Source organism: Haematobia irritans, chromosome 4 (assembly GCF_050003625.1).
Source record: "Haematobia irritans isolate KBUSLIRL chromosome 4, ASM5000362v1, whole genome shotgun sequence".
Lineage (NCBI taxonomy): Eukaryota > Metazoa > Arthropoda > Insecta > Diptera > Muscidae > Haematobia > Haematobia irritans.
This window is the reverse complement of record NC_134400.1, coordinates 18396455-18412174: the sequence shown is the minus strand read 5'-3', so window position 1 is coordinate 18412174 and position 15720 is coordinate 18396455. Positions and strand designations below refer to the sequence as shown.

Here is a 15720-nt window from a genome sequence, read left to right as displayed (position 1 = left end):
CTATAGAAATAAAATTTTGTCAAAATTGTCTATGGAAATAAAATTTTGATAATTTTTTTTTTTCTGTAGACATACAATTTTGACAAAATTTTCTGTAGTCATAAAATTTTGACAAAATTTTTGTAGACATAAAATTTTGACAAAATTTTTTGTAGACATAAAATTTTGACAAAATTTTCTAATTTAATTTCATTTAATTTAAATGAAATTAAATTAGAAAAAATTTAATTTTAAAGTAAATTATAAAAATTATTTAGTTGGCAAAATACCACAAACTTGTTTTAACTCACATCCAAAACACTGAGATTTCTCACATCACACCTTAAAATGTTCGACTTTTAATGGTCGATGAATCGATAATTTCGATTTTTGTATCCCTATAACAGAAGGGTGAAGGCTTCAAACAAATCTATTAAAAAAGCTCTCGTTGAATACTAAGTGTCGCAGCACCTATAACCACCCCAATTGTTTGCCGAAATAAACCAAATTGGCAAACAATAAGATTTGAATTTCAAACATAAAAGAAAGAAAAAATATCACCATGATTTATTAGATAATTAAAAATGTTATTTGTTTGAAGTGTAACATTTAATTTATTACAGCCATTAGACAATATCTACCTGCATTGAATTATTAACTAATTTTGTTGTATTTTTTTTTTTTCTTTTTATATAATTTTGAGGTGTGTGTATAGAAATCAAAGACCAGCTCATTGTTATTGGCTCATTCTATATGGTTATCCAATTTTTTTCTGGCTTAATTGAAACCTAAGGCAAATGTTAACCTTTTCCATAACAAAAAAAAACAACCAAACAGTCTATTGAGTTAGACTGCCACAATAAATGAGACCTGATGGTGTTGGAAACCGGTGTCACAATGTCTGAGATTGAAACTCTTTGGTCACGGTTTTGGGCAGAACATGTTCTCATTTAAAATGTGTTCAAATACATAATTTTCCGAATATTTCATTTTTTTGTGTTCTTGTTTTTTACACAAAATCCATAAATGCCACCAAAATACATTGCCATAAAAACATAAACACAAAAGCCGTTTTGTTTTACGGTTTTCTATTTCGAATCGTGGGGTAATTTACAATAGCAGCACTTATTACACGTTTTTATTTAAATGTTTGGGCAATAATTGTGAATAGCTTGATACGTGGCTATTATACAAATTAGAGCTTTTTGAAACAGGCCCTAGCTACACAGAGAAATAGAATTTTTCCTTTGTGAAAAAAAATTCACAAAATTTTCTATAGAAATAAACTTTTTGAGAGAATTTGCTATAGAAATTAAATTTTGACAAAATATTCTATAAAAATAAAATTTTCATAAAATTTTCTATTGAAATAAAATTTTGACAAAATTTTCTATTGAAATAAAATTTTGTTAGAATTTTCTATAGAAATAAAATTTTGAGAAAAATTTCTATAGGAATAAAACTTTGAGAAAATTTTCTATTGAAATAAAATTTTGTTCCAATTTCCTATAGAAACAAAATTTTGAGAAAATTTTCTATAGAAATAAAACTTTGAGAAAATTCTCTAAAAAAATTAAAACTTATGACGACATTTTCTATAGAATTAAAATAATTTGACAACATTTTCTATAGAATTGAAAATTTTGAACAAATTTTCGATAGAAATAAAATTTTAACACAATTTTCTATAGAAGTCAAAATTTGGCAAACTTTTCTATAGAAATAAAATTTTAAGAAAATTTTCTATAGAAATAATTTTTTGACAAAATTTTCTATAGAAATAAAATTTTGAGAAAATTTTCTGTAGAAATAAAACTTTGAGAAAATTCTCTAAAAAATTGAAATTTTTGACGAAATTTTCTATAGAATTAAAATAATTTGACAACATTTTCTATAGAATTAAACATTTTGAACAAATTTTCGATAGAAATAAAATTTTAACAAAATTTTCTATAGAAGTCAAAATTTGGCAAACTTTTCTATAGAAATAAAATTTTAAGAAAATTTTCTATAGAAATAATTTTTTGACAAAATTTTCTATAGAAATAAAATTTTGAGAAAATGTTCAATAGAAATACAATTTTGAGAAAATTTTCGATAGAAATAAAATTTTAGCAAAATTTTCGATAGAAATAAATTTATGACATAGTTTTTCTAAGGAAATAAAACAAGGACAAAATTTTCTATAGAAATAAAACAAGGACAAAATTTTCTATAGAAATAAAATATTGACAAAATTTTCTATAGAAATAAAATTTTGACAAAATTTTCTACTTCAAATTTTCTGTAGAAATACAATTTTGACAAAAAATAATATTTTGAGAAAATTTTCTATAGAAATAAAATTTTAAGAAAATTTTCTAAAGAAGTAAAATTTTGACAAAACTTTCTATAGAAATAAAATTTTAAGAAAATTTTCAAAAGAAATAAAATTTTGACAAAACTTTCTATAGAAATACATTTTTGACAAAGTTTTTCTAAGGAAATAAAACAAGGACAAATAAAATTTTGACAACATTTTCTATAGAAATAAAATATTGAAAAAATTTTCTATAGAAATAAAATTTTGTTACAATTTTCTATACAAATAAAATTTTGACAAAATTTTCTATAAAAATAAAATGTTGACAAAATTTTCTATAAAAATAAAATTTTGACAAAATGTTCTATAGAAATAAAATTTTGTTACAATTTTCTATAGAAATAAAATTTTGTTACAATTTTCGATTTTGGGAAAATTTTCTATAGAAATAAAATTTTAATAAAATTTCTACAGAAATAAAGTTTTGACAAAATTTTTTATAGAAATAAAACAAGGACAAAATTTTCTATAGAAATAAAATAAAAATTTTTACAAAATTTTCTATAAAATTAAAAATTTTGAGAAATACAATTTTGACAAAATTTTCTATAGACACAAAATTTTGACAAAATTTTCTATTGAAATACAATTTTAACAAAATTTTCTATAAAAATAAAATTTTGACAAAATTTTTATTCTTACAGAAAATTTTTTCAAATTTTCTATAGGAATAAAATTTTGACAAAATTTTTATTCTTACAGAAAATTTTTTCAAATTTTCTCTAGGAATAAAATTTTGACAAAATTTTGTATAAAAATAAATTTTTGAGAAAATTTTCCATAGAAATAAAAATTTTGACAACATCTTCTATAGAAATAAAATGTCGTGTACACCTGATACCGGTTCTCCCTGCAGGCAGAACTCAATATTACCGGATTCATATAAAGGCATCATTTTAATGAATATCAAGAGCAATCATTTGAATCGCTTTAAGCCATGTAAATGGTGTTTTCCCTGTCCATAATGTGACTCCAGTTATTTTTTTCCTGTCATACCAATCACCTATGTATTGCTCATCCTGTTGTTGATAGTTTTTAAACGCTTGCTTTCGATGTTTAATATGGTCCCCCTTTGGTGTTTTTCTACTACTGTCATCGTCTTGCCTTTCTATACAGGATGATAATTTCCCATTAATGCATTTATATGAGCTGTTACAAAAGATTGTTCATAAATTTCTGAATATATTGCATGCGTTGTTATATCCATCATCCACTACAGAATGGGAAGTCTATTTACGTTGCCAGTTCCTATGTAACGCAAAAAATAGATTCGAGATGCCATGAGTGTATTATATGATATATACGTAAAATGTGTTATTATAGTATTGCCCATTTACGGGTCCACGGCGACCATATAATCTTGGGTTGAGATTAAATTGCACGTTTCCTGAGTAGATACCAGAGAACTGCCACCGGTGGTATTTTTGCCATCCGGTATTACACGCCAAATAGCGGTGGCATAGAGTAAAACACCGAAATACGCTCTGGTGTCTTACCATTAGAACAAAATTTGTCAAAATTTTATTTCTATAGAAAATTTAATTTATTTCTATAGAAGATTTTGTCAAAATTTTATTTCTATAGAAAAATTTGTCATTTTTTTTCTAAAGAAAATTGTTTTTTCAAAATTTTATTACTATAGAAAATTTTGTCAAATGTTTTGAATAGAAAAAAATTCTCAAAATTTTATTTCTATAGAAAATTTTGTCAAAATTTTATTCCTAAGAAATTTTGTCAAAATTTTATTTCTATAGAAAATTTTGTCAAAATTTTATTCATGAAGAAATTTTGTCAAAATTTTATTTCTATAGAAAATTTTGTCAAATTTCTATTTCTATGGAAAATTTTGTCAAAATTTTATTTCTATAGAAAATTTTGTCAAAATTTTATTTCTATAGAAAATTTTGTCAAAATTTTATTTCTGTAGAAAATTTTTCATTCTATAGAAAATTTTGTAAAAATTTTTAATTCCATAGAAAATTTTGTCAAAATTTTATTTCTTTAGAAAATTTTGCCAAATTTTATTTCTATAGAAAATGTCAAAATTTTATTTCTATAAAAAATTTTGTCAAAACTTTTAATTCTATAGAAATTTTGTCAAAATTTTATTTCTATAGAAAATTTTGTCAAATTTTATTTCTATAGAAAATGTCAAAATTTTATTTCTATAGAAAATTTTGTTAAAACTTTTAATTCTATAGAAATTTTGTCAAAATTTTTAATTCTATACCAAAATTTTGTCAAAATTTTTAATTCTATACAAAATTTTGTCAAAATTTTATTTCTATAGAAAGTTTTGCCAAAATTTTATTTCTATAGAAAATGTTGTCTAAATTGTATTTCTATAGAAAATTTTGTCAAAATTTTATTTCTGTAGAAAAATTTCTCAAAATTTCATTTCTACAAAAATTTTTCGCAAAATTTTATGTCTATAGACAATTTTCTCAAAATTTTATTTCGTCAAAATTTTTAATTCTATAAAAAAATTTTGTCAAAACTTTTAATTCTATAGAAATTTTGTCAAAATTTTTAATTCTACACAAAATTTTGTCAAAATTTTATTTCTGTAGAAAATTTTATTTCTTTAGAAAATTTTGTCAAAATTTTATTTCTTTAGAAAATTTTGTCAAAATTTTATTTCTATAGAAAATGTTGTCTAAATTGTATTCCTGTAGAAAATTTTGTCAAAATTTTATTTCATTCTTTTTTGTTTTGTTGTTGTTGGTTTTGTTCTTTAAGCATTGTTGTTGTTTTTATCGCAGCTTAAAACCATACATTGACTAAACTACAAGTGTAGCTTAACCAACAGAGGAAAAGAATGTTTGTCAAATTTATTTGGGCAAAGCCCTATAGACTGCAAGATGGTTGGATGGACGCACGTTTCGGAATTACCACATTCCTCATCAGCATCCTCTACTTGCAGCTAAACTATCAACCAATTATCAGAATAAATTCAGGCAGTTCATTAAAGCCAACAATGAACCACACTTGAACCTCCCGAAAAAAGGTTTTGTATGATAGATCATTTCTATAGAAAATTTTGTCAAAATTTTTAATTCTATAGAAAATGTTGTCAAAGGTTTTAATTCTATAGAAATTTTGTCAAAAATTTTCAATCTATAGAAAATTTTGTCAAAATTTTTAATTCTATAGAAAATGTTGTCAAAGTTTTTAATTCTAAAGAAATTTTGTCACAATTTTAATTCTATAGAAAATTTTGTCAAAATTTTATTTCTATAGAAAGTCTTGTCAAAATTTTATTTCTATAGAAAATATCAAAATTTTGTTTCTATAGAACATTTTCTATAAAATTGTATTTCTATAGAAAATTTTGTCAAAATTTTTAATTCTATAGAAAATTTTGTCAAAATTTTTAATTCTATAAAAAAATTTGTCAAAATTTTTAATTCTATAGAAAATGTTGTCAAAATTTTTAATTCTATAGAAAATGTTGTCAAAATTTTTAATTCTATAGAAATTTTGTCAAAATTTTATTTCTATAGAAAGTTTTGTCAAAATTTTATTTCTATAGAAAATGTCAAAATTTTATTTCTATAGAAAATGTTGTCTAAATTGTATTTCTATAGAAAATTTTGTCAAAATTTTATTTCTATAGAAAATTTTGTCAACATTTTATTTCTAGAGAAAATTTTGACAAAATTTTTCATTCTATAGAAAATTTTGTCAAAATTTTTAATTCTATAGAAATTTTGTCAAAATTTTTAGTTCTTTAGAAAATTTTGTCAAAATTTTATTTCTATAGAAAGTTTTGTCAAAATTTTATTTCTATAGAAAGTTTTGTCAAAATTTTATTTCTATAGAAAATGTTGTCTAAATTGTATTTCTATAGAAAATTTTGTCAAAATTTTATTTCTGTATAAAATTGTGTAAAATTTTATTTCTATAGAAAATTTTCTCAAAATTTTATATCTATAGAAAATTTTATCAAACTTTTATTTCTATAGAAATTTTTGTCAAATTTTGTTTTAATAGAGAAAATTTTGTCAAAATTTTTTTAATAGAGAAAATTTTGTCAAAATTTTTTTAATAGAGAACATTTTTTTTTTTATTTCTATAGAAAATTTTATCAACATTTTATTTACATAGGAAATTTTGTCAAAATTTTCTTCCTATAGAAAATTGTGTCAAAATTTTCTTCCTACAGAAATTTTGTCAAAATTTTCTTCCTGTAGAAAATTGTGTCAAAATTTTATTTTTATAGAAAATTTTTTCAAAATTTTCTTCCTGTAGAAAATTTTCTCAAAATTTTATTTCTATAGAAAATTTTGTCAATTTTGTTCCATGGTGGATGGTAAATAAGATTCGACCGCGCCGAACTTTATTCATACACATTTGTTTTCTTCTGTTTCTTTTGAGAAAATTCCCAGGCAACATTCTTGCATGTTTCCCCATTTAAAGAATACTCTTGTAATGGAAAAAGGAAATTACTTTAATTTGTTGGCCATAGGTAGTGAAGGAAATGGGGAAAAGTGCAGATCGTACGCACTGCCATGAAATAGTTAAGGTATGAAGTTAATAACCCTGATGTAAAGGTTATGAGAAGATTTCCATAATTGTGTGTATTAAAAGCTTTTAATGGTTGGTGTGTCTGGATTCTAGATAAGAACTCCAGTGCGCAATTTTGTTTTTTTTTTTGTATTGATAGTTTATAACAATTTTGCATCCAGTACTAAAAGAAAACAGACCTATTGTAAATTCCTCTCTGTGACTATGAAAGGATTACTGTAACCAAATCAAACACGTTTTTTTTTTTTTGGTTTTCTGTGTTTATCCTCTGTACCTCTAAGGAAATTCATTTTAAATTTTATTTCTCTACATTTCTCTGTATCAATTTCTTAGTAAAAGTTCAACTCAAGTCCAACAACATAGATGTGTCGTTTTGCTGTCCGCTATACAATATCCAGTGGATTGCCAACAAAGATACATGTACATGTTTGTATATTATTTTGGGTCTTGGGAAGTACATATGACTAATCAATATGAGATGGATGATTTTATGAGCCGTTACTCGTCATGAGTTTTTTTTATTTTTTGGAATTTGTTTCGCTTGTCTTCCTTTCATTTCAATGATGATCTTGAAAACGTACTGTTTGGTGGATAAGAGGGTTTGCATCATTTTTATTGCTTTTTTCATTTCTCTTTAGTTTGAACTTTGGAACCGTGGAAAAAAATTGCGAACTGTGTTATTTGCCATAGTATTTTTTTTGCACGGTTTTGGACAACTTTGTTTTGGTTACTTACAGTTTATATGATTTTTTGTGTTTTTTTTTTCATAAGGCTTGATAAAAACTATCAGTTATAAATACACTGTGAAAAATAAGGCTTACAAAGAATACGAACTAAGTTTTGTTTACAAGTTTTTATTTGTTAAACAAAGATGAAAATTTTTTCAAAATTTTATTTCTATAGAAAATTTTATTTCTATAAAAAAATTTTCTCAAAATTTGAGAACATTTTGTCAACATTTTATTTCTGTAGCGAATTTTGACAAAATTTTCTATAGAAACAAAATGTTGACAAGTTTTCTATAGAAATAAAATTTTGACAAATTTTTCTATAGTAATAAAATTTTGAAAAAAATTTCTATAGAAACAAAATTTCGATAAGATTTGCTATAGAAATACAATTTTGACAAAATTTTCTAAAGGAATAAAATTTTGACAAAAGTTTCTATAGAAATACAATTTTGACAAAATTTTCTATAGAAATACAATTTTGACAAAATTTTCTACAGAAATAAAATTTTGACAAAATTGTTCATTGAAATAAAAGTTTGACAAAATCCTCTATAAAAATACAATTTTGACAAATTTTTCTATAGAAATAAAATTTTTACAAAATTTTCTATAGAAGTAAAATTTGAACAAAATTTTCTATAGAAGTAAAGTTTTGACAAAATTTTCTATAGAAATAAAATCTTGAAAAAATTGTCTACAGAGATAAAATTTTGACAACATTTTCTTTGGAAATAAAATTTTGACGAAACTTTCTATAGAAATAAAATTGTGACTAAATTCTCTATAGAAATAAAATTTTGACAAAATTTTATATAGAATTAAAATTTTGACAAAATTTTCTTAAAAATACAATTTTGACAAAAGTTGCTATAGAAAAACAATATTGACAAAATTTTCTAGAGGAATAAAATTTTGACAAAAGTTTCTATAGAAATACAATTTTGACAAAATTTTCTATAGAAATAAAATTTTGATAAATTTGCCATACAAATAAAATTTTGACAAACTTTTCTATAGAAACAAAATTTTGACAAAATTTTCTATAGATATAAAATTTTAACAAAATTTTCTATCATAATAAAATTTTGACAAAAAATTCTATAGAAACAAAATTTGACAAAATTTTCTATAGAAATTAAATTTTGACAAAATTTTCTATAGAAATAAAATTTTGATAAAATTTTCTATAGAAATAAGATATTGACAAAATATTTTATAGAAATTAAATGTTGACAAAATTTTCTATAGAATTAAAAATTTATACAAAATTTATACAAAATTTCTATAGAAATAAAATTTTGACAAAATTCGCTACAGAAATAAAATGTTGACAAAATTTTCTAAAGAAATAAAATTTTGACAAAATTTTCTAACAAATAAAATTTTGACTAAATTCGCTACAGAAATAAAATGTTGACAAAATTTTCTAAAGAAATAAAATTTTGACAAAATTTTCTAAAGAAATAAAATTTTGACAAAATTCGCTACAAAAATAAAATGTTGACAAAATTTTCTCAAATTTTGAGAAAATTTTATTTCTAATAAAAACGTTTCTCAAAATTTGAGCAAATTTTGTCAACATTTTATGTCTGTAGCGAATTTTGTCAAAATTTTATTTTTTAGAAAATTTTGTCAAAATTTTATTTCTTTAGAAAATTTTGTAGAAATTTGTAATTCTGTAGAAAATTTTGTCAAAATTTTTAATTCTATAGAAAATTTTGTCAACATTTAATTTCTATAAAATATTTTGTCAATATCTTATTTCTATAGAAAATTTTGTCAAAATTTAATTTCTATAGAAAATTTTGTCAAATTTTGTTTCTACAGAATTTTTTGTCAAAATTTTATTACTATAGAAAATTTTGCTAAATTTTTATTTCTATAGGAAATTTTGTCAAAATTTTGTTTCTATAGAAAAGTTTGTCAAAATTTTATTTGTATGCAAAATTTATCAAAATTTTATTTCTATAGAAAATTTTGTCAAAATTGTATTTCTATAGAAACTTTTGTCAAAATTTTATTCCTCTAGAAAATTTTGTCAAAATTGTATTTCTATAGCAACTTTTGTCAAAATTTTATTTCTAACGAAAATTTTGTCAAAATTTTATTTCTAACGAAAATTTTGTCAATATTTTATTTCTATAGAAAATTTTGTCAAAATTTTATTTCTATAGAAAATTTTGTCAAAATTTTATTTCTATAGAAAATTTTGTCAAAATTTTATTTCTATAGAAAGTTTGGCAAAATTTTATTTCTAAAGAAAATGTTGTCAAAATTTTATCTCTGTAGACAATTTTTTCAAGATTTTATTTCTATAGAAAATTTTATCAAAACTTTACTTCTATAGGAAATTTTGTCACAACTTTACTTCTATAGAAAATTTTGTTCAAATTTTATTTCTATAGAAAATTTTTTAAAAATTTTATTTCTATAGAAAAATTTGTCAAAATTTTATTTTTATAGAGGATTTTGTCAAACTTTTATTTCAATAAACAATTTTGTCAAAATTTTATTTCTATAGAAAATTTTGTCAATATTGTATTTCTATAGAAAATTTTGTCAAAATTGTATTTCTATAGAAAATTTTGTCAAAATTTTATTCCTCTAGAAAATTTTGTCAAAATTGTATTTCTATAGCAAATCTTATCGAAATTTTGTTTCTATAGAAAATTTTTTCAAAATTTTATTACTATAGAAAAATTTGTCAAAATTTTATTTCTATAGAAAACTTGTCAACATTTTGTTTCTATAGAAAATTTTGTCAAAATTTTATGTATATAGAAAATTTTGTCAAAATTTTATTTCTGTAGAAAGTTTTGTAAAAATTTTATTTCTAAAGAATATTTTGTCAATATTTTTTTCTATAGAAAATTTTGTCAAAATTTTATTTCTATAGCAACTTTTGTCAAAATTTTATTTCTATAGAAAAATTTGTCAAAATTTTATTTCTATAGAAAATTTTGTCAAAATTTTATTTCTATGAAAATTTTGTCAAAATTTTATTCCTATAGAAAATTTAGTCAAAATTTTATTTCTATAGAAAGTTTCGTCAACATTTTATTTCTAAAGAAAATGTTGTCAAAATTTTATCTCTGTAGACGATTTTGTCAAGATTTTATTACTATAGAAAATTTTGTCAAAACTTTACTTTTATAGAAAATTTTGTCAAAATTTTATTTCTAAAGAAAATTTTGTCAAAATTTCATTTCGATAGAAAATTGTAAAACTTTAAAGAAGTTGCTTCTTTGGTTCGCAAACAATAACAAAATCCTTATGTGAAGGTTTAAAATCTTCGGATATAAGGAAACGTTTTTGTCTGTTTTCTTTTTAGTGTAGACTTAACAATAGGTTTATGTTTCTTAAACATTTGGTGACCACAATTGCCACTTTTTTCACTGATGTTTTGTCCTCTATTGATGGAAAGTTCTTTTTATTATCATTACCATTAGAATTTATATTCAATCCTATATATGTATGTGTGTGTATGTAACATTTTTATTATGTTGTTTTTTCTGCACTTTTTCATTTTTTGTTTCTTCAGCACCATAACCGTCAGGAGACCATATCACCGGAATATCATCGTTATGCCAGTATTGGTAAATTGCCCAAGGCTTCAGCATCATCAATTGGTGGCGGTGCAGTATCGGCCACGGCCAATACAAAAGGCTTGCAACAATTGTATACCGTTACAGCGGATATTCATAATAGCAATACAATTATCAGCGGCGGCGGTGGCAGCAGCAGTGGTAACAGCAGCAGCAATATCAACAACGGTACCTCATCGTCCATCAGTTCGAGTGGAGGCCAAAGCCAATACAATGGCCATCATCATCCTTCTCATCATCATCACAACATTAACAGCAACAATAACAACTATAGCGAAATTCATACTTCATCATTTGCCACACCACCGACACGCCGTCGCTTTTTCAATCATAAAAATTTGCGCAACGCCTTAACGAATGGTGTTAGTGGTGTGGTTGGTCATCGTCGTACCGCTTCAAATGGTGGTTGTCCCATTGATACAGGCTCGATATTATCAGAAGGTAAGAAGGTTCAAATAGGCTTTTTCATACTGTGTTGACCGGGGCTTTTCCAAGCAATCATTCATATTGTATACACTCTCTCTCTCTCTCTCTCTCTCTCTCCAGGAAGTTAAAATTTCAATCTAAGTTAACAACATAAAAAAAATTAACATAAATTTAATAAAGGTATTTAAAGAAGTACTTATTGGTTTTCTAGAAAAATAAAATTTTGAGAAATTTCCAATAGAAATAAAATTTTGAGAAATTTTCGATAGAAATAAAATTTAGAGAAAATTTTCTATAGAAATTTTTTGAGAAAATTTTCTATGGAAATAAAATTTTGACAACATTTTCTATAGAAATAAAATTTAAAATTTTTTTTTAAAGAAGTACTTATTGGTTTTATAGAAAAATAAAATTTTGAGAAATTTCCAATAGAAATAAAATTTTGAGAAATTTTCGATAGAAATAAAATTTAGAGAAAATTTTCTATAGAAAATTTTGAGTAAATTTTCTATGGAAATAAAATTTTGACAAAATTTTCTACAGAAATAAAATTTTGACAAAAATTTCTATAGAAAGAAAATTTTAACAAAATTTTCTATAGAAATCAAATTTTGAGAAATTTTCGATAGAAATAAAATTTAGAGAAAATTTTCTATAGAAAAATTTTGAGAAAATTTTCTATAGTAATAGGTTAGGTTAGGTTTTGTGGCAGCCCGATGTATCAGGCTCACTTAGACTATTCAGTCCACAGTGGTGAACTTCTCTCTTATCACTGAGTGCTGCCCGATTCCATGGTAACCTGAATGACAAGGGACCTCCTTTTTATAGCCGAGTCCGAACGGCGCTCCACATTCCAGTGAAACCACTTAGAGAAGCTTTGAAACCTTCAGAAATGTCACCAGCATTACTGAGGTGGGATAATCCACCGCTGAAAAACTTTTTGGTGTTCGGTCGAAGCAGGAATCGAACCCACGACCTTGTATATGCATTGCACCACGGTGGTTATAGTAATAAAATTTTGACAAAGAATTTCAATAGAAATAAAATTTTGACAAAATTTCCATAGCAATAAAGTTTTCACAAAATTTTCATGTAAATAAAATGTTCACAAAATTGTCTATAGAAATAACATTTTGACAAAACTTTCAATTGGAAATAAAATTTTGACAAAATTTTCAATTGGAAATAACATTTTGACAAAATTTTCTATAGAAATATAATTTTGAAAAAATTTGCCATAGAAATAAAATGTTGAGAAAATTTTCTATAGAAATAAAATTGTGAACAAATTTTCTATAGAAATAAAATTTTGACCAAATTTCCGATAGAAATGAAATTTTGACAAAATTTTCAATTGGAAATAAAATTTTGACAAAATTTTCAATTGGAAATACAATTTCGACAAAATTTTCTATAGAACTAAAATTTGAGAAAATTTTCCTTAGAAATAAATTTTTGAGAACATTTTCTATAGAAATAAAATTGTGACAAAATTTTCTATAGAATTAAAATTTTGACAAAATTTCTGATAGAAATGAAATTTTGACCAAATTTCCGATAAAAATGAAATTTTGACCAAATTTCCGATAAAAATGAAATTTTGACAAAATATTCTATAGAAATATAATTTTGAAAAAATTTTCCATAGAAATAAAATGTTGAGAAAATTTTCTATAGAAATACAATTGTGAACAAATTTTCTATAGAAATAAAATTTTGACCAAATTTCCGATAGAAATGAAATTTTGACAAAATTTTCTATAGCAAATAAAATTTTGACAAAATTTTCAATTGGAAATAAAATTTTGACAAAATTTTCAATTGGAAATAAAATTTTGACAAAATTTTCAATTGGAAATAAAATTTTGACAAAATTTTCAATTGGAAATACAATTTCGACAAAATTTTCAATTGGAAATACAATTTCGACAAAATTTTCTATAGAACTAAAATTTGAGAAAATTTTTCTTAGAAATAAATTTTTGAGAACATTTTCTATAGAAATAAAATTGTGACAAAATTTCTATAGAATTAAAATTTTGACAAAATTTCTGATAGAAATGAAATTTTGACCAAATTTCCGATAAAAATGAAATTTTGACCAAATTTCCGATAAAAATGAAATTTTGACAAAATTTTCTATAGAAATATAATTTTGAAAAAATTTTCCATAGAAATAAAATTTTGAGAAAATTTTCTATAGAAATAAAATTGTGAACAAATTTTCTATAGAAATAAAATTTTGACCAAATTTCCGATAGAAATGAAATTTTGACAAAATTTTCTATAGCAAATAAAATTTTGACAAAATTTTCAATTGGAAATAAAATTTTGACAAAATTTTCAATTGGAAATACAATTTCGACAAAATTTTCTATAGAACTAAAATTTGAGAAAATTTTCCTTAGAAATAAATTTTTGAGAACATTTTCTATAGAAATAAAGTTTTGAGAACATTTTCTATAAAATTGTGACAAAATTTTCTATAGAAATAAAATTTTGACAAAATTTCTGATAGAAATGAAATTTTGACCAAATTTCCGATAAAAATGAAATTTTGACAAAATTTTCTATAGCAAATAAAATTTTGCAAAAATTTTCTATAGAATTAAAATTTTTACAAATTGTTCTATAAAAATAAAATTTTGCAAAAATTTTCTACAGAAATAAAATTTTGCAAAAATTTTCTATAGAAATAATATTTTGCTAAAATTTTCTGCAGAAATAAAATTTTGACAAAATTTTCTATAGAAATAAAAGTCTATAGAAAAGTAAGTCTACAAATTATTACGAATCGATATGGACTTTTGCACGGTACGTAGGGAGCCAGAATTGAAATATGGGTGACGCTTATATGGGGGCTATATACAATTATGAACTATGAATATGGACCAATTTTTGTGTGATTGGGGATCGATTTATTTGAGGGCTATATATAACTATAGACCGATATGGACCTAGTTAGGCATGGTTGTTAACGGCCATATACTAGCACAATGTACCAAATTTCAACTGACTCGGATGAAATTTGCTCCTCCAAGAGGCTCCAAAACCAAATCTCGGGATCGGTTTATATGGGGGCTATATATGATTATGGACTGATATGGACCACTTTTGGCATGGTTGTTAAATATCATATACTACCACCACGTACCAAATTTCAACCAGATCGGATGAATTTTGCTTCTCCAAAAGGCACCGGAGGTCAAATCTGGGGATCGGTTTATATGGGGGTTATATATAATTATAGACTGATATGAACCAATTCCTGCATGGTTGTTGGATACCATATACTAACATCACTTACCAAATTTCAACCGAATCGGATGAATTTTGCTCTTCCAAGGGGCTCTGGAGGTCAAATCTGGGGATCGGTTTATAGGGGGGCTGTATATAATTATGGACCGATTTCGACCAATATTTGCATGTTTGAGACCATATATTAACACCACGTACCAAATATCAACTGAATCAGATGAATTTTGGTCTTCCAAGAGGCTCCGGAGGTCAAATCTGGTGATCGGTTTATATGGGGGCTATATATAATTATAGACTGATATGAACCAATTCCTGCATGGTTGTTGGATACCATATACTAACATCACGTACCAAATTTCAACCGAATCGGATGAATTTTGCTCTTCCAAGGGGCTCTGGAGGTCAAATCTGGTGATCGGTTTATATGGGGGCTATATATAATTATGGACCGATTTCGACCAATATTTGCATGGGTGTTTGAGGCCATATATTAACACCACGTACCAAATATCAACTGAATCAAATGAATTTTGGTCTTCCAAGAAGCTCCGGAGGTCAAATCTGGTGATCGGTTTATATGGGGGCTATATATAATTATGCACCGATGTGGACCAATTTTTGGCATGGTCATTAGAGACCATATACTAACACCATGTACCAAATTTCAGCCGGATCGGATGAAATTTGCTTCTCTTAGAGGGTCTGCAAGCCAAATTTGGGAGTCCGTTTATATGGGGGCTATACGTAAAAGTGGACCGATATGGCCCATTTGCAATACCATCCGACCTACATCAAGAACAACTACTTGTGCCAAGTTTCGAGTCGATAGCTT

The 15720-nt window shown here is 24.1% G+C and overlaps 1 protein-coding gene across 8 annotated transcripts in view; it reads left to right on the top strand.

Annotated features, from left to right (window-relative positions):
- rols (zinc-RING finger and ankyrin repeat domain-containing protein rolling pebbles) overlaps positions 1–15720 on the top strand; it is a 253722-nt gene that overhangs the window by 228471 nt on the left and 9531 nt on the right. For all 8 annotated transcript variants that reach the window (XM_075303559.1, XM_075303552.1, XM_075303558.1 and 5 more), the window contains one exon: positions 11141–11645. In XM_075303559.1, coding sequence (XP_075159674.1) covers positions 11141–11645 — 505 coding nt within the window. The remainder of the gene's footprint in view (positions 1–11140; positions 11646–15720) is intronic.